Genomic DNA, 24,705 nt, shown 5'->3' with positions numbered 1-24,705 from the left:
AGTGGGGAGTGGAAAGGTAACTACTTTGCGATCTCACCAAGCTCTTCCAAAATGCCAGTCGACAGTCCCGGCGACTAAGTTCTTGGGTGTTGGGGCCTCGTCCCTCCCGGCATTTGCCTGAAATGGAGCTGTCTGTCTAACATAGGCCTAGATGCTCTCTGCCCCGGTAAGTGGGGAAGATGGGGGTGGGGTAGGGGCGGAGGGGGACCCTGGGTGGAGTTAGTTGCCTGCCTATTTTCATATTCATTAGAACTGGGAGGTTTCCCGAGGAACCCAACTGAGTTTCAAGATATAAAAGCTACTTTGGGTGCCCCTCTTCCAGCCGGGACATATTAAAGTGCTAGAAGCTGGGCAGCTCCCGGCGCCGCAGCGCTTGCTTCCCCTTCCCTCCTCTCTGGCCCTCCCTCCTCCCGCCCACTCGCTTCCTCCCCCAGCGCCCACCAGCCTCTGCGCCGGGGGAACTCCGCTACAGCCTTCCAGGATTATGGAGTTCCTCAGCGAGAAGTTTGCCCTCAAGAGCCCGCCAAGTAAAAACAGTGACTTTTACATGGGCGCAGGAGGCGCGTTAGAGCACGTTATGGAGACGCTGGACAATGAGTCCTTTTACAGCAAAGCGTCGGCGGGTAAATGCGTGCAGGCCTTCGGGCCGTTGCCCCGCGCTGAGCATCACGTGCGCTTGGAGAGGACCTCGCCCTGTCAGGACAGCAGCGGTGAGTCGCCGGCGCCCTAGCCTGAGCCTCTGCAAACTTTAGCAAAACCGAAGTGCGTGCGGGTACCGTCTTGGAAAGGCTGCAGTGAGGATGAAAGGAAAGAGGGAGCGAGGGAGGTGGAGGGCGGAGAAAGGCAATGAAAATGCGCGTTTTAGGAAGCGGATTTTGCGGGCCACCTCAGGCGGAGAAAGAATTCGAAGCTGGTTTGCCTCAGCGCGATTCTCTTTCACGCTGCTGATTCTCATCCTCCTACGGGTCGGGTCTTCTTTTGATTCTAGGCATCCGTCTATCTAGGACCCGGGCGTAAACTGATCGGGTACTAAGTAAAGCGTAATTGAGTCAAGACAGCGCGCTTCCTCTGCCAGCCTTGCTGCGGGGGCGGGCAGAGCTGAAATCGATCACAGCTCGTTAGTGGACATCACTGTCGTCAGGAGTCTGAAAACTTAAGAGCTCCTTTCGGTGGAAAACCCTTTTTATAGTGATTCGAGACGTGGTGATCTTTTTCTTCCTGATGTTGGAGTGTTGCTAGATTAGTTTATGAATTTTTTTATTATTCCTACTTTGCATTTGCGGTAAACTAGGGTACATTTTTGGAAAGTACCAAATCACTTTAAAATAGCTTCCGTCAAAGAATCCCTCATATAATTACTGACTCCTGGATTCTGCATTGTCTATCTTTTTTTTTTTTTTTTTAATCCACGTTAAGTCACCGAAGTAGTTTGGAATGCTTCTGGGTGAAATCTTCAATTTTGAATGCCCACGTATCTCAAAGCCAAAATGTTATCAAAACAAACCATCTATCTTTTCTATCTTGTAACCCAATACAAACCTATTATTTTAGATCAGGACAGCTAAAGCAAGTTTACAATCCAAGAGGATTTTTCCTTATCATTATATATATTCCCCAGTTAATCAGTAAGGAGCAGGTTACTTTAAAATAAACGAATTAAGTGTGAAATATTTACAACAAGCCTCCTGCTCCGTATTTTAATGAAAGTTCAAAATCTGACAAAGGACTGACTCTTAGCACTTCTAAATATTTTGTACGCAAAATTTAAAACTATCATTTATATTTTAATTATTTACGTTACAAGTTACTTTCGACATACACGGGTTAATAAAAAAAGATGCAAAAGGTAGAGAAAACAATCAGCTAACTCGGTTCATTTTTTTTTTTTTTTTTTTAGAAAGATGAGCGATCGTTTTTTGTCTTTAATACACTTAAATTTTTGACTTGATGGACTGTATTTGGGTGTCGGTATGGTTTTGAATTCAAGGGATAACTTTTTTAAATAGCTCGATGATAACTGAACTCAATCATAATATTTTAAATTGTCAGAAGTCCAGTGTAAGAAAAGAAAAAGTTGATTTAATAGGATTTTTGATGCTTTTTCAACTTTTGAATTAACAGCGTCTATTAGGATGAGCTTTAACTAGAAAGAATTAAGGAAGATAAATTTAGGCAGCAGTCTGCTTAATTTAAGAAAAGACCCAGTCTGCTAGGATGTTCTTAGCCTCTCCGTTCCCCCCTCCCCCCATCTCACAGCTAATTGCTGCATTCCCCCCCCCCCACCCTTTTTCTCAGCCACTAAGACAACACTGTATTTTAATCAGACATGCCTCTATATTTAGGTTACATAACATCTTCCTTCACATGAAAACTATTAGCTTACATTTTTTAGTCTAAGGAATTTAGAAATTTAAGGTATACATATATATATATATATATAATATGTGTATTTATACACACATATGAATATGCACACGTATGAATACATTTTCATAGCGATTAACACAGATTAACACAGTTGTAAAATTATATTATGGGAGATTTAAAAACAGAAGTAAATGGAAAAAGTATGACAATCCATTGGAAAGCATGGTCCTGGCGGGAATTGACTATTTAAAAAAAAATGCCTCCCAATTCATTATATGCATTCATTTTATTTGTCATTTGTACGATACATTTTTTAATATCATGCTGTAAACATGTAATCAAATCTGAAGGAAATCAATGAATGTAAAACAGTCTTTAACAAAATGCCAGATGCCATCCATTGTTATATTTTAATAGATGATTGAATTTTTGTGTTTTTCTGGAGAGAAAAAGAAAACTTTCCATCCTAAAACATATTTCATGAGTTAAACAGAAATTTGACATATTTAAAAAGATGTGCAAGATGAATTTTTAATCTAAATAAGTCCACTTAATTACTCTTTTCTTTTGAAAGCTTTTCTAGAAACTCATACAAAATTCATTTTTAAAAAATTATTGGATAGCTTTAAAAAATAATTTTATAATGTGGACATGAGTATATACTCAAACTATTCAAAATGTAGTGAGTATATATCTCATTGTAAATCTTCTTGGAAGGGAAAGACAATTTTTTAAAAGATTTTGCAATTTGCTTCACAGATATTATTTAAAATTGAATTTCTTCCTGTTAGTTTTGTCTAAGGTGAATAAATAAATGTAATTAAATTTGGTTCACTTTTACAATATCAGTCTTACTTACATTTTTCTTTAAGGGTAGAGCATCTTAAAATAAATTATGTGCATAAACATTACTTAACCCTGTAAAACAGAACTGTGAATTTTGGCAAATTATGAATTCCATACATACATTTAAAAAGAGTTTCCAAACCTGTACCTCCCACAGTAAAATAATAATTATACTTAATGTGATAATGAATTAATACTGCCACAATAAATCATTAACAGACTGCTTTCCTGTTAATGTAAATTACTGCAACTTCATTTCTTCATGGAATTGTTTCCAAATCCTGAGAGCTGTTCTTTTCCCCTTCTGGATACAGTGAACTATGGGATCACTAAAGTTGAAGGACAACCTCTACACACACAACTGAACAGAGCGATGGACAACTGTAACAGTCTCCGAATGTCTCCTGTGAAAGGGATGCCAGACAAGGGAGAACTGGATGAACTTGGGGATAAATGTGACAGCAACGTGTCCAGCAGTAAGAAACGGAGACACCGAACTACCTTCACCAGCTTGCAGCTGGAGGAACTGGAGAAGGTCTTTCAGAAAACCCATTACCCGGATGTGTATGTCAGAGAGCAGCTTGCTCTGAGAACAGAGCTCACTGAGGCCAGAGTCCAGGTATGAGAAAAATGTAGGCCTTGGGGAAGGAATAATGTTAGAATGATTGCAGTTTGCCACAAAGGAAGAAAAACTGATTCGAGGACTGAGGATTATAACAATATAATATATGCATGTAAGTCTAATAAAACTCCTTTATGCTGGCAAATGATTTGACTGCTCATACAAAAGCATAAAACAAAAGAATATTCGAATAATTCCAAGAGCCTAAAAAATTTACCTTATTTGAAAAGAGCAGAACATGATAGCATATCCCTGATTAAAAAAAAAAAATCATGGTTATCCATTAGATAATTGATGGATATTATTTTTCTGTTTTATCAGCTATCAGGGTTCTTTTTCAGCTATATACTATGTTGATGTTGTTAAATGCTGTAAAGTTGGGTCCAACTCATAATGACCCTGTATAGGATTTCTGAACCAGCAAAAAAAATCTCATCTTTCTCCCACAGATTGGCTGGAGCTTGAACTTCCGACCTTGTGATTTGTAGTTTAATGCTTATCCTACAGAGCCACTGCATTCCCAGATATACTGTGCATTTGTAAATTATTCATATAATAGACCATAAGTGTGTAGTTTATTATTATAATAAAACAAAGAGAAATAATGAAATAATCCTACTAATTCCTAATAGGTATGCATACAATAATCTATTTTCACTATGCATAGTTACAGAAATATCAAATAATTTATAATTTTCCAGTGCCGGTAGCTAGTTTCCTATATGTGTTTTTGTTTTAATTTTTTAAATTGAGATAAATTTTATGGGTTTAGCAGAGGCAATAGAAATAATGATCTAAAAGTAATTATATTATAAATAACTCAGTTCTGTTTATAAAATTGTACACACATCAAATTATATGATTTGAAAGAGAAAAATCATACTGAGTAAAATTCTGCTTCTTAGGTTTATTTTGTTTTTACTGGATTTGATACTCGAGCTACATTCTGTTAGTTCCCAAGCAATAATGAAGAGTTAAATATGTAACCGTAACTCAGGAGAATGGACATTGTCTTAGTGCTTTTAAAATTTTAATATTGGATTTTGCAATTCCTATAATCTACTTCAATAGAGAAATGAAAAAAATAGAGAAAAATTTTTGTTCTGAGTATTCCTTCTTAAGATTAAGCCATTTTAAGGCCCTTGCATCATTAAAGACAACATCTGGCAGTTCAGGGATAACAAGCAGCAGATTTTTGCTTTAGTTTGTGGAGGCAAATGGTTACTTTATCTTAGTTCAGGAAGTAAATATATAGAAAGTTGATGCTAACCAAGATTTTTAGAATTGACACATATTAACACGAGCCCCTCATGTGTGCCTTTGGTCTTGTGTCCATAGATTTAAATTAGTTATACTTGTAACCATAGAAAAATATGTTTATGCACCAAGTGATCAGCTGTGCACATTGTTGTTTTCCCCTTAAGGTTTCATCAAGTCCTGATTAATTTTTTGTCTTAGTAATGTGCCCAGAGAGCCAACCTGAACCTAATTTACTCAGGTTGTTCTCTTTCCTGCTTTTCACATACGTGTGATAATTGGCACCCATTTTGAAGAGATCGTCAAGGCATTTTTGTCAATAAGAAAAACAACTTCTTACTAAATTCCACTCATTTGTCCTGGTGCCTGATGGTGGAGACAGCAGGAAAAAAAAAAAAAAAAAATGTTGTATTGAGCTCTAGGTATATGGGAATATACATTTACTAACAGGGTACTAAGAAACTGTCTTGTTTTGAATGCTGAAAATTCATCAAAGCACCATGTAAAATTTGCAGCAGTGCTGTGCTTAGATATCAAACTGAGCATCAATATATATCGCCCTTTAGTGAAGGTAAAGAAATAGAAGATTAGAATTATAAATGAAAAAGTAAACATTACAAGTAAATTTTAACAAAAGACTTTACAATTTGCATTTTGTATTTGATTTTTAGCTTTTTTCCCAAGTATTTTGTATTCTTAGCATATTTCTATAAAGAAGATTAAAGAGCTTCCTTAATGCTACTTACATAATTATTGTCCACTTACAAACTATCAAATTATGTATAGTAGTGAATATAATATTTGTTATCTTATTTTGACACTGAAATATTAAAATGAAGATTTTAGAGACTGCCAGTGTGGATTAATGAATATTGATCTCTGAAGAAGATGGTTGTTATGATAAATATTTCTAATATGTAATTAGAGATATTGTAAAAGACAATTTAATAACCAACTAGAAGCCATACAACTCACAGGTTTCCTGACACTTGGTTATATTGATCCTATTTCTTTTATTTTCTATATTATCTATAAGAATTTTAAATGGAATCCTGGTGTGGCACTAAAGGATAATCACTGGACTGGTAACCTCAGGTCAGCAGTTCAAACCCATCAGCCACTCCTACATGATTACTATGAGTCAGGAACATCTAGACAACAGTTAACAACAACCACCACCACCAGAGTTCTAAATTAGAGAAATGACTGTGAAGACATCTGAACATTTTCTATGAAGAATGTATTATAAACAGTGTAATTTATGTAATAAGCACCTTTGTATATTTTAAAACCATAGTTCCACATCTGATGGTTCCATTTTACCCATATTCATTAGCATACTCAACAAAATATGTAATCTTAATTTTGCTTTTGTTTCAAAATAATCATATTTATTCTGCTCTCATGTTTCTTATATTAGCCTTAATATTTTAATAAGATTATCTAAATATGGAACCAACCTAGAAGAGTCTTCTGTTTGTGATGTATTTTTAATATGTATACACACACACACATACGGAGTCCTGGTTTGGCAAGGTAGTATAAGCCTTCTACCACAGGTAGGTAGTTCAAACTCCCCAGCTGCTCCTCGGAAATCCTATACAGGGTCACTATGAGTCAGAACCGACTTGACGGCACTTAACAACAACAACATATACACGCGTGCCTATGAGGGAGCTTCAAAAAGTTCATGGAAAAATGGAATGAAAAGATAATGGATTTTTTAAATTAAATTTTCGAAGTCTCCTTTTTACAAATACAACTTACACACACATACACTTTTCCTTTTGTTTGTTTTTTTAATTGATCCAGAAGTTAGTTAGATTGACTGAGTGGTTAACTCCAAATTTAAAAGTTACAAATGTCTCCCAGGCTCGCAACATTCTCTTATGGAGGGTTGCCCATACTTTGTATTCTGGACATATAAGGAGTCTTCAAGATCATATAATCTAATTTCAGTAAAAGAGAAGTCAGATTCCCACATATTGAACAAATGTACCAAAAGTGTCCCTGCTCTTTGTATTAAGTTAAGTTGCCTGTGGGTACATCATTTATCATATCAGGATATGAGAAAAAGTTAAATTTGCAAAGTCTTTTCTGAGATAAAGAAATTCCTTTACAAGTAATTTTGTTGACTTGATTTTCCTTTCTGATTTTGAAGTCTTCTAATGTTACATTTGTTTTATCAACTATCCATTAACTAAAATTTTACTCTTTAAAAATAATTAGGTTTGGTTTCAAAATCGAAGGGCCAAGTGGAGAAAAAGAGAACGTTATGGCCAAATACAACAAGCCAAAAGTCATTTTGCTGCCACCTATGATATATCAGTTTTGCCCAGGACTGACAGCTACCCACAGGTATGGTAAACTACAAAGAATGGTGACAGGAAAAGTAGATGCCATTTGTATCTCCTTAAAAGGATTACCATAATTTTTATTACATGTGATAAATATTTCAATTAAGCATTGAATTTTTCCATATTTGCTATATTTTTATTTTGCTGAATTGTTTTATATTTTTTATTTTACAACTGTATGATTAAAATATTTTTCAAGTTCTCTTTGGATGCTGTTGTAAAAGACATTGTTTTATTAAGTACATCTTTTAACTACCCTATATTTTAATTAAGACTTTTCCTTGTTAGCTTTTAAAGATAAAGCATTGTTTTTGATGTTTAAAGGACCATTTCTTTCTTTCATACTTTGTGATGAAAGTAAATAAATAAAATCTATTTCTTTTTGTAACTGCGTATTTTTATCTAACACTGAATAATGATATTTAGAGCTTGACTTGGGGTACATGTTAGAAGAAGATGTATGAGGACAAAACCAAATGAGTTTCTGTTGGGTTGATTCTGACTCGTGGTGATCCCATGTATGTGAGAGTAGAACTGTGCCATAGGGTTTTCATTGCTTATCATGTTTCAGAAATAGTTAGTCAGGTCTTTCTTCTGAGGTACCCCTGGGCAAACTCGAACCACCACACAGGCCACCTATTATGTCCTATCTTACTGCTTAATGCTATGTGTTGTAAGAGGCCACTTAGAAAACATATGAAACACACATACTGATGAAAAGTACTTCTGTGCTTGATAGTTAATACTTCAGTAGTTTAATGACTAGATCATTGTAGTTCCAACTTTAAGGGTATTCAATTTTGTCAACTGTAAATTCATATTCTGGGTTTGTTAATTCAGTCTTTTGATTTTGTGCTAACCTTGCATGTTCTTTTGCCTTTTATGATACTTGAAACTGTATTGGCAATTTAACTTTTCCAGAAAAACTCAACAAATTCATTATGTAGAATGTGGAACTATAGGGTAAGCACTGGACTGCTAACTGCAGGGTCTGCAGTTCAAACCCATCAGATAGGTGTCTGTAGTTCAAATTTTCAGAAACTCTATACAGGGCCGCTATAAGTAGGGACCCACTCGACAGCATGTAACTACAATATATTATTATACATAATGTTAAAAGTTCAAAGCAGCCATTTGAATCATTCTGCTTAGGCTTCTCATTTTAAAAGTGTGGTAACTAGGCCCAGTTGAGGTAAAGTATTGGTTCAATATCATGTAAGTAGTTCCTGACAGGCAGTCTATATAGACAGGGTTGTTGCAGAGAATCTTTCCATGGGAATTTGCTGGAAAACCTAAGTTATAGGTGCCCTCTTTAATAAATACCCCATATTTGCTTTAAGAGGACTCTTATTTCTGTTACTTTTGTTTCTGCTAACAGCATAGCGTTATTTAATAGTGCAGGGGCCTGGACCAGGATATGAATCGTCAACACTGTTATACCATTTGAAACTCCAAGACGTTGTTCTAAGAAGGTTAAATATGTTAACTCATTTAATTCTCACAATATAGTAGATATTATTAACTATGCCCATTACTCAGATGAGGAAACTGAGGCACGAAGAAGTGAGGTTTTTATTCAGCTTTCGCTAGTGGTAAAGTTCAGATTTCACCACAGACAATCTGGCTCCCAAGTGCAGAATGTTAACTCTCACAATAGACTGTCTCTCCCAAGGAATATTTTTTTGAAAAGATAAATTACTTCCAAGAAGCATATGGCTTGAGTTGTACTATTTGAATCTGTAGTTTTGTTCAAGGGAACTGGAAACTTACTTGCAGTCATTGAAATGATAGTAGAAAAATACAATTGTGACTATATATAGTTTACATAATTTTGAGGTATTTTACCATTTAAGATTTTAGAAACAATACAGTCATGAATTATGAGCTCGTTTCAAGCTGACTTTGAGCAGTATTGTATTATTTGTTAATTTATCCCACAGCGTTTTTACTCTGATAAATTGTTTTGGTACATCTTTTTCTTTCAATTTTTGCTACTTTCCTTTTAAACCTGTTTTTATTTTTCACTTCTCTGTTCCTTGCTATTGTTTGCCTTAGGTCTGACTTCTCTTTCTTCTTCACTATACTATAAAACATTTAGACTAATGCATAGCATCCATGAAGGGATTAATATGCCCCAATACACTTTGACTAGAAACCTATCTTTTTTCCCTAGGGTTATTATACTTTTGTGCCTCAAAGTTTCAGATATTATTAACAGAAGGAGGGTCTCTAAAGCAAGAGACTAAATCACAAGAAAGGAAATGTAAAATCACATTATGCATTTGATAGCATTTTTCACTCTGGCGAAATGGATTAATTTAAAACTTTTCCTCACAACAGGAATTTTGCAATACTTCTCTTTGTGACTTTTCCATAATTTGTGCCTTGGTTATATCACCTCTTAATTTAAGTATGATAGCATGGAAAACATGTGTCAAAGTTAGTTTTGACAGTATATTGCTTTAACAGTAATTAAAAACATAACTCTGAAATTCATAGTATGTTTCTCCATGGGTAAGGCTTTTAATAATTGGTTGCCCAAAATTCTGAAATCAAGTGTCTCTTCCCACTGTAATGTTGAATAAAACTAAGGAAAATTTTCATTTTAACTTAAAAAGTTTGGCTGACTTGAAAGTTTTTTTGTTTATTTATTTATTTTTTTTTAAATTCATGCCAAGATCATGTCTCCCAAGTTTCAGACTAAAGGAAACTTGTTTTATCATGGGACTTGAAAATAGAAGTTTATAATGGGAAAATAGGAACCAAAATAGAATGCAACAACTCAGTAGGACATTGCAATTAGTTGCAGTTACTAATTATAGAAAATAAAATTAAGTAGTTGGAAATTAGGAAACATTGGAGGCAGGACAGAAATTAAAAATGAACAATTTGTCCGGAAAGAAAAATACACCCAAAAGTAGATCAATAATAGAGATAATTTAGAAAATATTCCTCTCAACCCTGGTCAGTGGAGATAATAATCGTGCCTAGCATATATATATATATTTATTATGGCTGTATATAAATAGTAACTCAGATTTTAAAAAAACGTTTCGACTCATCTTCATTGCAGTATAGTAACTACTGCTGTAACAGTCAAAATAATAACTAATATTTGATAGCATTTTAAACTAAGCACTGTACCTCTTGCATATGGCCACTGAGTCATTTAATTTGAGCTCAGGTGTCTGAGTTTTGGAGTACAGTGCTCTGTATGAAACATTTTCTTCAAGTCCATCGCTAAGCAATGAAATAGTGTTGACCCTAAGACATCACATCGCCTTGTAACAGGCCTTTTAATTTATATAATAATTACATAAAGCATTTAACATATCTACTCTCTTCATAGACTGATTTAAGATACTATTTTAATCAAACTTGATCATAATAGCAAACAAACGAGGATGTTAGGATTGTCTTATTTTAGTATGAATGATGCATTGTGAAGATTTACTGTATCAGTGTTGTTGTTCTTGTTACTCATACTTTGTTGTTGTTGTTAAGTTCCATCAAGTCTATTTCAATGCCTAGCGACCCTGTATACAGTTTCCAGAGAGCAGCTGGTGAGCTTGAACCACTGACCTTGCATTTTAAAAGACTTTGCAGTCTGATGCATTAGCCCACAGTGCCACACCAGGACTCTAGTCATTCTTGTTGTTATGTGCCATGGAGTAGGTTCCGACTCATGGCAACCCTGTACAGGGTTTCCGAGGTTGTAAATCTTTACGGGAGCAGAAAGCCTCATCTTTCTCCCGCGGAACAGCTGGTAGTTTCGAACTGCTGATCTTGTGGCTCGCAGCCCGAGTTGTAACCACTATGCTACCAGAGCTCCAGTCATTCTCAGGACAGTGTATTTTACAGCCCTGAAACATGGCATCTTCTCTTTAAAATCCCTTCTCACAGTATCAGTTACTACTTGGCAACACTGCAGCTAAATGAAATGATTTGATGTTCTTTAGTGCATGATATTTAAAGAAACAATCTCAGTACTTGTGCTGAATCTGAATCTGTTCACCTTTTCTTGAATTCCTTATAACTCTCCTAAAACTTATGTCCTCCAGAAGCTCTCCTCTGAATCCTCCAATCAGTACAACACTTTCTTGCTTGCAGTGTAGTGACTTGTAGAAGATATCTGCTACCCCATTTACATTATGAAGTATGTCAAAAGATGATCATATGCATCATTGTATCACCACAGTATTAAGCAAAGTTTATATACATTAAATAAATGAGAATAAAAGGACAGCCTCACTTAAATATTTATTCAGGAATACATTATAACACAAAACTCTATCCATGTTCACTAAAAGTGTTGATTTCTGAATCTCTAATGTTAACCAACTCTGTGGTCTTAAGCAATTAAACTTTCCTTATTTGATTTTGGTTTCCTCCACTCTTAAAAGGAAAAGACTAGCAAGATCCCTTCCAGTTTAATTTGTATTATTTCAAAGTTAATTGCCTTTTGCCCAACCAATGTCTACCAACAATTGTCTTAGGCATTGAAGATATCTGAATGATGAAGTAAACAAAAAACACTGGTGATATTATATTAGTTACTGACTAATTGATTCTGATGTTGTGTGCCTGTATAGGGTTTCTAAGGCTATAAATCTCTACACTAGCCGAAAGCCTCATCTTTCTCCTGTGCAGTGGCTGGTGAATTCGAACTGCCAACTCTGCAGTGAACAGTCTAACACATAACCCACTATACCACCAGGGCTCTCATACTTGTTGATTCTGATATTTTTGCTCAAAAATCTCTTGGTGCAAGCTAGACCCACCAAACCAAATACTCCTAAATAATTTTGCCCTCAAGTTTAATAAGCATTTTAGAATGTATTGGCATTAAATGTTGTTGTTAAGTGCTTATGAGTTGGTTTTGACTCATAGAAACCCTGTATAAGTTTTCAAGGAGTGGCTGGTGAATTTGAACCATCAACTTTGCAGTTCAAACCGACCTTGCAATCAAATGCTTATATAGCAAAACCAAAGAATTTAAAAATTACTTCAGTAAAAAATATTTTATCTTAAGGTGCAAACATTTTCTGGATGATTACAGCCAGTCTTTATTCTTACAAGAAACAGTATTTTTAGGGCACTTGGTTTGACTTGTGCCCTAATGTGATGCAGTAGTAGGATAAGAACTGTACTGCTAACTGCAAGGTCAGCAGTTCAAACCCCGGAGCCGCTCTTGGAAACTCTGTACAGGGTCGGAATCAACACTAGGACACACAACAACAACAACAACTCTTTTAGCTTAAGGAGCTCTCAACTGCTAACTGAAAGGTCAGCTGTTCAAACCCACCGACTGCTCCATGTGAGACAAATGTAGCAGTCAGCTTCCATAAAGATTACAGCCTTGGAAAACTATGGACAGTTCTTTTCAGTCCTGTGGGCTTCCTATGAGTCAGGATGAGTGTGACAGCCATAGATTAGGTTTGGTTTGTATTACAAGAGCATTATGACTTAATCACTTGCTAGCTGAATAACTTTGGTTAAGTTCTTTGACTTCTTTGATTGTCAGATTTTAATTTATAAAACGGAGATGTGGATATTGCAGTATTGGTATAGATGCTAAAGATAATTATAATGAGTTTTTTTTTTTTTTTTTTACGATTATGAGAATAAAATTGATTTTCAAACACTAAAACATTTTGGGTACATTCTATGGAGTTGAATCTTAGAGTTTGAAGAAGTTCCAGAGGTTCATATAATGATTTTGGACTTAATAGTCAGGGAGTTGTGGGTTCAAATCTTAAAGCTGACACTTAATAGCTTTCAGATCTTTGGCAAATAAATTAATTTTAGGAACATTTCTCTTCACTTAAAAATCAGAGCTTAAAAGTTCACATGGTATTTTTGAGGATTGAGCAAAATGATATGTGAAGAGTGCGTAGACCATGGCCTACTGCAGAATGAGTGCTGAAGAGATAGCACTTTTATCATAGCCATTCATCGTTATGTTGTTCTACAGTAGAGAGCAGGAGAAAGATGAGGCTTCCTGCTCCCGTAAAGATTGACAGCCTCGGAAACCCTGTACAGGGTCACTATTGAGTTGGAACTGACTCCACGGCACATAACCACCACCACCACCACAGTAGAGAGGTAGCTAAGTGGTTTCAGTATTCTCTTGGCGTTTTCACATTTAAACTAATTCAATTTTAGTAAACATACTATTTAAGGATATGTCTTGGTTATTATCACTAAGGAAGAAACAAATTTACTTAAATATTCTCTCCTTTTTAAATTAGGATACCCAAATATGGCAATTTTAGGAAAGTTTGAGCATATTTTCAATCCCCCAGAATAATTTTCTCATGAAGAGAAGACTGTCATCAAAACATTAAAAAGTGTTGAAGTGTTCTTCCACCTAAATTTTGAATAGGTTTTACTTACTATATGGTGAGAATCGTAACTGAATCTGTATTTGCCAAATGTACAAAATGACACACAGTGTTTTGTTTTTGAATGCTCTGTTGATGACTTTATAAACATGCTCTTTGGAATCTGAACATACCAAGAGTTGGATTCAAGTTACAAATATTTGATCATCATTGAGATAATTAAAAATATAGATTAAAGCTGTACAACATTTCTAGTTTAGCAAATTTATTCCAAACATTGTAATCATACAAGTTTTAAAAATGATTGAACATTTTTTATAATACAGTAGTTATTGAATATATTGTTCACCGGTTCCTTCTGTCTATCACCAGCTTCTGTGCTAATTTCAAAGTTTACCTTTGTTTAGCCTAACCAGGAATATGAAACTCTTGTCTCCTTCAATCACCATGATTTAGCAATTTAAAGGCTCTGCAGTCGTTTTTACCTTTGAATAAAGTATCACATTTTTATCTCTTATTTTTGTTTTATTCCAAGTATTTGAAGCACACAAATAAACCAATACCTTTAAAAATGTTAATAAGATAGCTATATTGAAAACATTGTTTATTGAATATTATCATGTCTGTGGACCAACCAATGAAGTCATCGAACAGTGATATAATGAAATTTCTCTTAGGATTTATGAATGAACAAAATGTCACCATTGTTAGTTCAACAAGACATCTTGATGTTGTACAGTTTCTCAGTGAATATAAAACACCAATATTTAAATCCATGAAAAAATATATAGTAAGGTATATTGTTGTTGTTGTTAAGTGCCATTGAGTCGGTTCCGACCCATAGCGACCCTGTACAGGGTTTCCGAGGGTGTAAATCTTTACGGGAGTAGAAAGCCTCATCTTTCTCCCGTGGAGTGGCTGGTAGTTTCGAACCGCTGACCTTAAGGTTCACAGCCCGATACGTAACCACTACGCTATTATTACTCAAGTAAATATACTTATGTTCTTAAAATATTTAAAAGTTACTGATTAAATTAAATATATGAAATATAAACAACGTTTATAATTAGGTATGTTGTTGTTTTTAAGTGGCACTGAATTGGTTCCAACTTAGAGCAATTGTGTATATGGTTTCCTGGGCTATAAATTTCTGCAGAAGCAGAAAGCCTCAGCTCTTTTCTGTGGAGCAGCTGGTGGGATCAAATTGCTGACTTTGTGATTCCCAATCAAGTGCTTATCCTACAAAGCCACTGTATATGCATAGAGCATATTCAACATGCATACTTATGCACATATAATATACATGCGGTTCTGGTGTGGCCCTGGACTGCTAACCACAAGGTTGTCAGTTCAAACCTACCAGCTACTTCTCAGAAGCCTAATATAGAGTTGCTATGAGTCAGAACTGAATTTATGGTACTTAGCAACAACAACATATAAATACATAATATTTATTCATGTTAGTGTTGTATTTATTGGTTAAGCTTGATGTTTCTGTCTTTTTACTAGAGTATTAAATACATAAAGCTTTGCATAAACTCAGAAAAATCAAATTCCAGCAGTGTAGTTCATAGAAATAGCAAATGAATATGATGAAAACTTTATTCAGAATTCTAAGTCCTGAGTTCATCTCTGACTAAAAGTGAGACTCTGTAAGATTAAAAATATTCTGTACAAGTTGAACTGTGTGTATATTTGAGGTATAAGTCATTTACACCTCCAAACACTTAATATATATTTTCATCTTTGATTCTGAATCTTGTGAATTTCTTTAAGAGGGGGCACTGGCATTAATATGAGTTAGGTCTTGATGAATAAGATATAACTGTCATGCATGTACTGAAATGCATGAATACAAAATACAAATGGTAGGGAGGTGCTCAGTGTGATCCGTGTTGTTTGATAACATACAGTATCAAATTCTGGACATGATTGTTTTACTATTGCTTTAAATTAGTTGATTTGGAAAGTCTTATTTAAAAACATAAATGGTATAATTTTCTATAAATCTTTTTAATAATTATAATTTCTATAACATTTAATAATGATTCAAACAAAGAAAAAAATACCCTCAATATATATTTTTTGGCATCTTTGGCTTAGAGAATTTTAAAGTCTTATTTGAATAGTGCAAACTTGCTTGTGTGATATCACTATGTTATTAACACTTTTATGAGACATTGTTGTTAAGTGCTGTTGAGTCCGTTCTGACTCATAGTGACTGTGTTCAGGGTTTCTGATCAACAGCTAATGAGTTTGAACTGCTGAATTTATGGTCCAAACTGACCCTGTGATCAAGTGCTTATCCTACAGTGCTTTTAATTTTTGTACTAACAAGAAATATACTTATTTTTCCATGTAGTTTTTTTTTTCAGATTTAATGCCTCATACAGCCATTATATGTAGTAGTGATTGTTTGCATTAATAGGAAAAATACTTTTCCTTATTCTAAAACCCTGAACATATTTCTAAGGTATAATTTTATTAAACATCAAAGTGGCAGTTAATAATTAGCATGGTTCTTCTCTGATGAAGAAATTATTCTTTATCCCTTCAGTTTTACAATATAATATACTAGAAAAATATACTTTTGGAATTGATTTATTTTTAACTTTTTATTGTGAATTAAGTGAAGGTTTACAGAGCAGATCATCAGTTTCACATTGGACAAATCATACACTTTGTTTCATATCATTGATTGCAAGCCTCTTGATGTAACAGCTTCAATTTCACATTCTCCCTGTGCTGCTTGTTCTTATTCCTCCTCCTTCCCCAACCTTTGTGACGTTTGTCCATGGGTAAATGCTGCTCTTTTGATCTCAAATGGTTGACCATTCTAGGGTGTGCGTGCCTACCCTGAATTTGTATCTCCCTTATACATATATATCTATTTCTTGACTGACAATTGAGCCATAGAGTGAGTTCACTTCTAGACCTAAAGGGTGACCGAGGGATATAGTTTCAGGGTTCTCCCGGTCTCTCGCTGACCAGTAAGCCTAGTTCCTTTTAAGATTTTGTACTTTTGGAATTTTTGAAATGCAAATTTGTGCTAATAAATCTTAATTTTTATATCTTTAAAAGTAATTTGTGTGTGTGAATGTTAGATCCAAATGTAGGGACTGATAAAAAAATATATCCTTGTTTCATCCTCAGCCTGCCCTTTTCAATACTTTTTCAAGTCATTTTTCCCCCCAGGTAGACAAAGCCTTAGTGTATATTAATCACTGAGAACGAATTCACCATCGAGAGCAGCCCTCTTACTATTTCTGCTTTCCAGTCCCTTACTAATATAGTAAGATGAAAAATTAATGGAACCTTAAAGTTGGTCAACAGCTAAAAATATCTATTAATATTTGATCACCTTAAAATTTAAAGGGTGGGATATACTGGTAAAGTATGTAATGGGTCTTTTTAAAACATTGAGCTGCCTTTGAAGAAAGTGAGGCTTGCAATTTTAAAAAGAGATCATATAAAAATTTCTTGTAAGTTCCATTATATAGTGATAATGTGCTAGTAAATCTGAATAGTTAAGAACTGACCAGTATACAAAATAGTTCATGAATGTTAACATTTTGACAAAAAGGAAAACACAAATTTAGAGTTTATACAAACTTTTGCAGTAACATCATCACAGATACCTCTTTGTGAACCCTGGATCTCTGTCTTACAACAAACTTTAACTAATTCAGAAAATTGTGTGGCCATGTTATATGAATGATGTGTGTGTATGTGTGTATAATTATGTGTATGTGCATGTTTAATGTGTATGGGCATATGATGAGTGTGTGTATTTGGATAGTGGTGGTAGGAAGTAGGAGCAAACTATATTGAAGAAGAATAGGGTTAAGTATACTTGTTTTCAATGGAAAAATGTATTTTAATTAGTTAGGTTTAGAGATACTGTAAAATTAAGGGGCAGTGTCTATTTAATTCTGAAGTTCAGTCTTTCAATTCAGATTAAATCTCTTAAGTTGCTGTCTCCTAAATTGCATTAACATTGTTGTTGTTCAGTGCCATCAAGTTGATTCCAACCCTTGATGACCCTGCATGGGGTTTGTGAGGAGTGACTAGTGAGATTGAACCACCAACCTTGTGGTTCAAACCTACTTTGCAGTGTAGCACATTAACCCACAGTGCCACATCCTTATAGACTATTGTTTGGCTGAAAATTGAACTGTGGGAGTGACACCAGGTTTAGCATATTAAAATTTTCTGTGTAGATTTCATTACAAAGATGTTATTTTTATCAAGTTTCTATAGTAAATGAGATTTAAAATTCACATCCATGATTTATCACATTATTTAAATGTACAGCATATTTCCACAACAAAGAACTTTTATTATATACAATATGTTGTTGTTCTCTATATTCAGGTCAGCCCCTGATTTGACCCTATACCTATTGCTCAGTTTCAGTTTGGGGAGAATCGGAGGGAAAACCCAAAACTGCTTTAGAACTCCAAAGTTATGAAATAATTGTTAACTTTTATTTGAGTAGAAAAACATAAAGGGGCAAATGTTCAAAGTGAAGTGTAGTGAGTTTGCTGAACTTCCATTCATGTTAATAGGAGACAGTTGGCTAAATTCCCTGGAAAATGCTTTGAACACCCTAGAACTTTAAAAAAAAATTGCGAAGTACATTAAACATGGTTCTAACATGCTTTAAGTTCTTTACTTCTGTTAAACACAGCAAAGAAAAGAAATGTAAAGGCAGGCAATTTTTTTTAATACACATGACAGAAGTATATGGACATTATTTAATATGTTGTTCTTGGTTGTAAAATCCTTGAATAGTGTTCCTTTTTATTGTTGTTGTTAAATGCAATCGAATTAGTTCTGACTCATAGCTACCCTTTGTAGGGTTTTCAAAAGGAAGCTGCTGTGTTTGAGATACTGACCTTGTGATTAGCAGTCCAGTGCTTATCATTTTTAGAGGCCTACAAAAGTACCCAAGAGGTTGTATGGTGCTTGGCACTATGGTGATAGAAGTCTGTGAAATAGTAAAACAAAACAAAAAAAAAGTTATTTAGGGGAAAAATGCATTCTTTCATTCCAGACTTTAATAGCAAATATGAGGTTTCTTTTAATGAGTCAGAGAAATGCTGTATGTCTTCCCTGTGACAAGTTCGTAATACGAAGATTTAGACAATATAATTTGTAGATGTCAAGCAAATGGGTTAAAAATTGACACCTAGGTAAGAGCAGAACTTCTGGAGCTGTGAAGGTGAAGGTACAGTAGAGTACGTTCACCTACACAACAGTAGACTTAAGTCAACAGAGAACTCAAACAACTTTGTTGTTTAATCAAATACTGCCTTCCAATATTAACAGAAGTAGATGGTTCAGAACAAAGATGGTAACTGCCACGGTTTCCCTAAAGTGATAAGATCACATTTAGATTATATTTTGTTGTAGATGCTCTATGTTAAGGATCAAGAGTGTTGACAATGTTAGCATAAAATTAGAAAAGCATGACTAGATTGGGGCCGAGTCTGGAACCATGTCATATGTGGAATGGTTAAAAGGACTGGATATATTTAATGGGATATGAAATACTTGGAGATGGTGTAGTGATTGTTTCATGTCATTGGAAAGATGCTCATATTTAAGAGAGATGATGCTTATTCTGTTTCATTTTAAGGAACAGAAATAGAATAGGTACAAAAAGATAACAGTTCACTTTTGCTGAACTCCAGTAGGAAATGGACTGTTAGCTACGTGCTTATGAGAAGAGATAATACACATTTCTCAAGTATAATTAATTGAAAGGAGAACAAGGGTCTTTCTCATTTATAAAGAAATTGGTCTTCAGTGGCATTTGCTATTTCCAGCTTTAGAATTGCATACCATTGTTATTTTAATACTAATACCCTGAAGTGGTTCCTGCTGTATTACACAGAATCTCCAAGAAGGTGTACTTACGGTAGAGTATGAGTATTTAATGGGAAAAATAAAAACTACCTGGATAAATACAGTTATTAGCAAGGTGTTGTTGTTGTTGTTAAGTGCTGTCAAGTCAGTTCGACTCATAGCGACCCTGTATAGGGTTTCCAACAAGCAGCTGATGAGTAAATTCACTTAGCAAGGTAAGTTGTTGTTAAGTGCCATTGAGTCAATTCCAACCCATAGTGACCCTGTATAGGGTTTCTGAGGAGCAGCTGGTGAGCTTGAACTGCTGACCTTGCAGTTCAAACAGCTTTGTAGTCTGGTGCATTAACCCACAGTGCCACACCAGGATTCCTAGCAAGGTATAAGAATGTAATTTTCATGAGTTCTATTATATTCTATAGTTCAAATCATAAAACAGAATCCAGATGTATTATTATACATTAACTATAAAAGTTTGACTATCTTTGTAAGACGGATCAGTCCAGAATTTATATTCTTAGAGATTTTTCAGTCCTTTAATAAGTTGTATTAATATTTGTCATACACTGTGCTAAATCTTAGGATGAGGAAATAATCTTGAGTAATAACCATGGATTTTGCTTTTAGAGAGTGAAGCCTATGATCCTCCACAAATTTAGGATTGTAAATAAGTAATTTTTATTAAATAATCCTAGGTTTTAAGTTCTTATAATACTTGTTGGAGTCCTGGTGTGGCACTGTGGATTAATGCGCCAGACTGCAAAGCCGTTTGAATTTCAGGATTGGCATTTCAAGCTCACCAGTCGCTCCTCAGAAACCCTATATAGGGTCGCTATGGGTTGGAACCGACTCGATGGCACTTAACAACAACAACAACATAATACTTGTTAAGATTTCCTGAGTTCATATTTGACATACACCATTAGAGTTATAAGAAACCTTGGTGTCACAGTGGTCTCTAGTGCATGTGGCAGTCACCTTCCATAAAGTTTACTGGCTTGTAAACTCTGGACAGCTCTACTCTGCCTTAAGAGGGTCATTATGAGTTGACATTGATGCAATAGCGATAAATTAGGTTTATTTTTGTATTGGAGTTATGCAATCTTGAGTAAAGTTTTAGAACTCTTTTCTATAGTTTTGCCTCCTACAAAATGGGACTAGTAAAAGCACATATCTTTTAGAGTATTGAAATGATTAAATGTACTGATACATTTAATATGGTAATTAAAAACTCCTGGTGATATTAATCAATCAATAGTTGTTAGCGATAATGACCATGATCTTGAACATCATCATTGAAGGGTTAAATATCCAGAGGAAGTGTTTTAGAGGATGTAAAACTGTAATTCACTGGGAAATTATTTTTTTCTATTTGCACTTAAACTTTTGACATAGGCGTCAACTAGGTCTCCAAAGTTAAATGAAGATATGTCAGAATGTTAAAAAGGAAAGAAGAAACAATGAGGGAGAGAAAGGAGATAAAGGGAGAAAAGGGAGTAGAGACACACATAGACATACATCATAGAAGCAGGATATACCAAACAGATTGTGTGAAGTGTGAATCTTGATCAGTGGGAATAAATGGCAAAGTTTTCAAAAGCTTTGAGTATTTTCTCAAACCTCACAAAATACCACTTACTGCTTTCCCAATCTGTTCTGTTCAAAAACATTTCTACATGTTAGGAATTCTTTCATCAAAAGTTATACATGTAGCCTGCTAATCATGTCTAAATAAGTTTGATCAAAATGAAAGCATTTGTCTATGCCATGGAAATGAAAGAATTATTTCAAACAATAAGTAGATTTATATTTTTTTAAGGTGAAATGTTTACTTAGTTTACAGGAAAAATTACCTTCATTATCTTTGTTCCCCCCCCCCCACTTGTCAGATTAATATTTGCTTCTATATATTTATGTGTTATCTAGTTAATATTTATTAAAACTGGTGATTTTCCTTGATGGAGAAAGAAAAATATTCTTTTCTGATATGATAATAGATTTATTATTTGAGAACAGATTTTCTACAAAGATCCTTGTATTTGTATGAATTTGAACTGAGTAGATTGTTTTAATAATAATTTCTTGTAACACTGCTTATGAACTGAGAAATCCTTTAGAAAACACAAAATGTAAATAATCTTCTTTACTACTATTTTTGCCTTTCATTTATCTTTCAAAAAATAAGCAGCTTCACTTTTTTTTATTTCCTGAAAGAGCTTTTGTCAGACATGTGACTGTGGTTTTTGTAGCGTAGCACAATGTTTGATTGAATGTCAGAGGAAAATCACCAAGAACAAGTTAGAAGAGCTTGCTTGACAGAGTAATGACATTAACAGTGTCCCTTGTTGGTTTGAGATACATAACTCAGTAATCACTAGGTCCAATCATTATATTTGGCTAAAGCATAATGCATATAGTTGAGTGAGCCAAAATTAAACCATAGTGCATGTAGATTAAAAGAGTGGTAAAGGATTAAATATGCAAATAATTATGTAGCTATCACAGACTGAACATATTTAAAGCCGTTTATAAATGTAGAAAGAACTCTTTTTAAAACAATGCTAAATGAACATTTTGTCCATGAAACACTATCAAAGGGATGAAATTAACTGTTCAGGTTTTCTGTTATGTTTTGAAACTGGTTAAATGGCCTTTCCCACGTAACACAGTAACTTCTCTACCAGTGTATTCTAGAAGGTCCTCTAGCATATAAGACTACCCCTGAGTTTATGTGTAGTAGTCCAGAATCGTGATGTAAAAATATATATGTAAGAAAAAAATGATGGTTCCTTTCTTGATTCTTCCTTTCTTATTACCCTGTTTTAAAAAGAAAAGCCTACACTAAATACATGTATTGTTGTGACTTAATTCAAATTTACTATAGCCAAAAAAGAATACAGCATGTACATTTCATCTTGAAGGCTGCATCTTTTCTGCCTTGCTATTTACATGTAACATTTTACTTTTTCATTTTCCAGCTCTTGTTGTCATGATTGCCCCTGGCCTTCCCAGTAATGCATGTGACTGCAGTTCCTTTCTTCTTGTTGAAATAGTTTGCCTAAGATATTTCCTATTTAAAATTCACATTATAGACATTCCACTTAGTGCTTTCATTTGTTGGTAATATTGCATTGAATGTTTTTCTGCAGAGATGTAAAACTATGAAATAAGAATTTCTTAGGTACAAGTGATAACTCAGTTTTCAATTATACATATATGTATTACTTCAGTTAGTCATGCTTATTCTCTGCTCAATATTTGCATGTTTTCCCAGGTGTACCGCCATTGTTTGATGATGCTCCATGCTTTAAAATTTTACGTTTACTCTACATGTTACCCTTCTTTTTCAGCTTCACTATAGCATATACCAATTTGATAATGTTTGAATATATACATATATATATAGAGATGGACATATGCGTTAAAACTGACACGGACAACACTTGAAAGTAACATATATATTAAAATCAAATGCATGTTTTCTCCATATTATAGGCCAGAAAAAATAGTGAAAGAAAAATTTTCTAAAATGAGTTTGAACAAAAATATAGAGTGAGAAGCTTAATGTCTGCAATGGCTTACAACAACAACTATCACACCAAGCATCCAACTTTAGAATAATAATTTTAAAAAAAAAGCAATTGTGTCATTTTGTTTACAAAGATGAAAACTGTCTCTAAACTTAAAACCATACTTTAAAGTAGTTTTTAAAGCACATAAATTGGTCATGAATCATGACTGAATCTTTTAGATTCATTTAAAAAGTCATGACTATAAAAAGAATAATGGAGACATTGCCATGTTTTGAAAAGTATTTCATGTGGTCAAGTATGTGGGGTTTTTTATGTGACATTGAAGTATAACAAAATGGAAGAATCTTTCAAATAACTATTTTTCAGATCTTGTTTTATGTATTTAGAATAATTACAGACCACCCAATAGGGGCAAACATTGGATAGTTAACAAAATTTAGTAAATGCAATTTAGCAAAAATAAGAGAACAAAAGTGAGAACGTGTAAATGTAATGCTTGTTGTTTTATATATTCCAGATTCAGAACAATTTGTGGGCAGGAAATGCAAGTGGTGGTTCTGTGGTTACTTCATGCATGTTACCACGTGACACTTCCTCCTGTATGACACCTTATTCTCACTCGCCTCGGACAGATTCCAGTTACACAGGGTTTTCAAACCACCAGAACCAGTTCAGCCACGTGCCCCTCAACAATTTTTTCACTGACTCTCTTCTTACTGGGGCCACCAATGGACATGCATTTGAAACAAAGCCAGAATTTGAAAGGAGGTCTTCCAGTATTGCAGTTCTTCGAATGAAAGCCAAGGAGCACACCGCCAATATTTCATGGGCCATGTAACATACTTTTATTTTTTGTTTAATAGCAAAGTAAAACATTCTTATTTCTCATATTTAAAGAACACAACAATAAGCTGCTGTGTGTGGAATTGCTAAAGGTCAAGTTATACAGTGAGAGCAGCTTAAATAAATAGTTATTATTTAACACTAAATTTAAGAACAACCCTCCAAAAAGGCTAAATAGATTTACCATGCACCAGTCTCCACAGACTCTGTTTTAGTATAAGATTTTTTTCTATTGTATGAGTTTATGAAATATGATCATCCAACTTAAAAATAGAATAAATGTATTAAACAAATTCCTCTGTTATAGATTGATTTATGTTAGTTCAGTATAACAAGAAATCTCTTGTAAAATAATATCTGGAAAAGGAGAAAACACTCTGGGGAAAATGCTAAGATACCAGAGCTGGCAGGTATATATTGAAGCAGGGTGTTCTGAGGAGTTAACAGCCCCGTCTTTCTCTCTGACTCAGAGATGCAGTGGGCATATCCCCTTAAAATTGGAGAATTTATCTCCAGACCAAAATGGTGTTTTGACCTCTAGATATTTCACTGAAAAAAAAAGTACTTTTTAAAAGTGATTAGCATACACATGAAGTTTTTGAGCAAAGCTTCCTTAAAGCATGTGACTAAAGGTGATAATTGAAATAGTCTAGTGTGATTGAAAATTA

General features: G+C 34.3%; 1 protein-coding gene across 1 annotated transcript; it reads left to right on the top strand.

Moving 5' to 3' along the window:
* Positions 1 to 336: 336 nt before the first annotated feature.
* Positions 337 to 24,330, top strand: ALX1 (ALX homeobox 1). The gene is made up of 4 exons (XM_006872967.1): positions 337 to 710; positions 3,528 to 3,832; positions 7,322 to 7,450; positions 23,712 to 24,330. Exons 1-4 carry the CDS (start codon positions 485 to 487, stop codon positions 24,030 to 24,032), a joined length of 981 nt encoding a protein of 326 aa, XP_006873029.1. The 5' UTR covers positions 337 to 484; the 3' UTR covers positions 24,033 to 24,330.
* The last annotated feature ends 375 nt before the right edge of the window (positions 24,331 to 24,705 follow it).

This window comes from Chrysochloris asiatica, unplaced genomic scaffold, assembly GCF_000296735.1.
Source record: "Chrysochloris asiatica unplaced genomic scaffold, ChrAsi1.0 scaffold00217, whole genome shotgun sequence".
In the NCBI taxonomy this organism is placed as follows: Eukaryota; Metazoa; Chordata; class Mammalia; order Afrosoricida; family Chrysochloridae; genus Chrysochloris; species Chrysochloris asiatica.
The sequence above is the reverse complement of the archived record's forward strand: the minus strand, read 5'-3'. Positions and strand labels throughout refer to the sequence as shown.

Bases quoted from the DNA above. Each gene is read 5' to 3' on its own strand.
- ALX1 (XM_006872967.1), top strand. From the start codon at position 485: ATGGAGTTCCTCAGCGAGAAGTTTGCCCTCAAGAGCCCGCCAAGTAAA. The intron at 3,833-7,321 runs GTATGAGAAAAA...AAAAATAATTAG, and splicing joins TCACTGAGGCCAGAGTCCAG to GTTTGGTTTCAAAATCGAAG. The intron at 7,451-23,711 runs GTATGGTAAACT...TATATATTCCAG, and splicing joins GGACTGACAGCTACCCACAG to ATTCAGAACAATTTGTGGGC.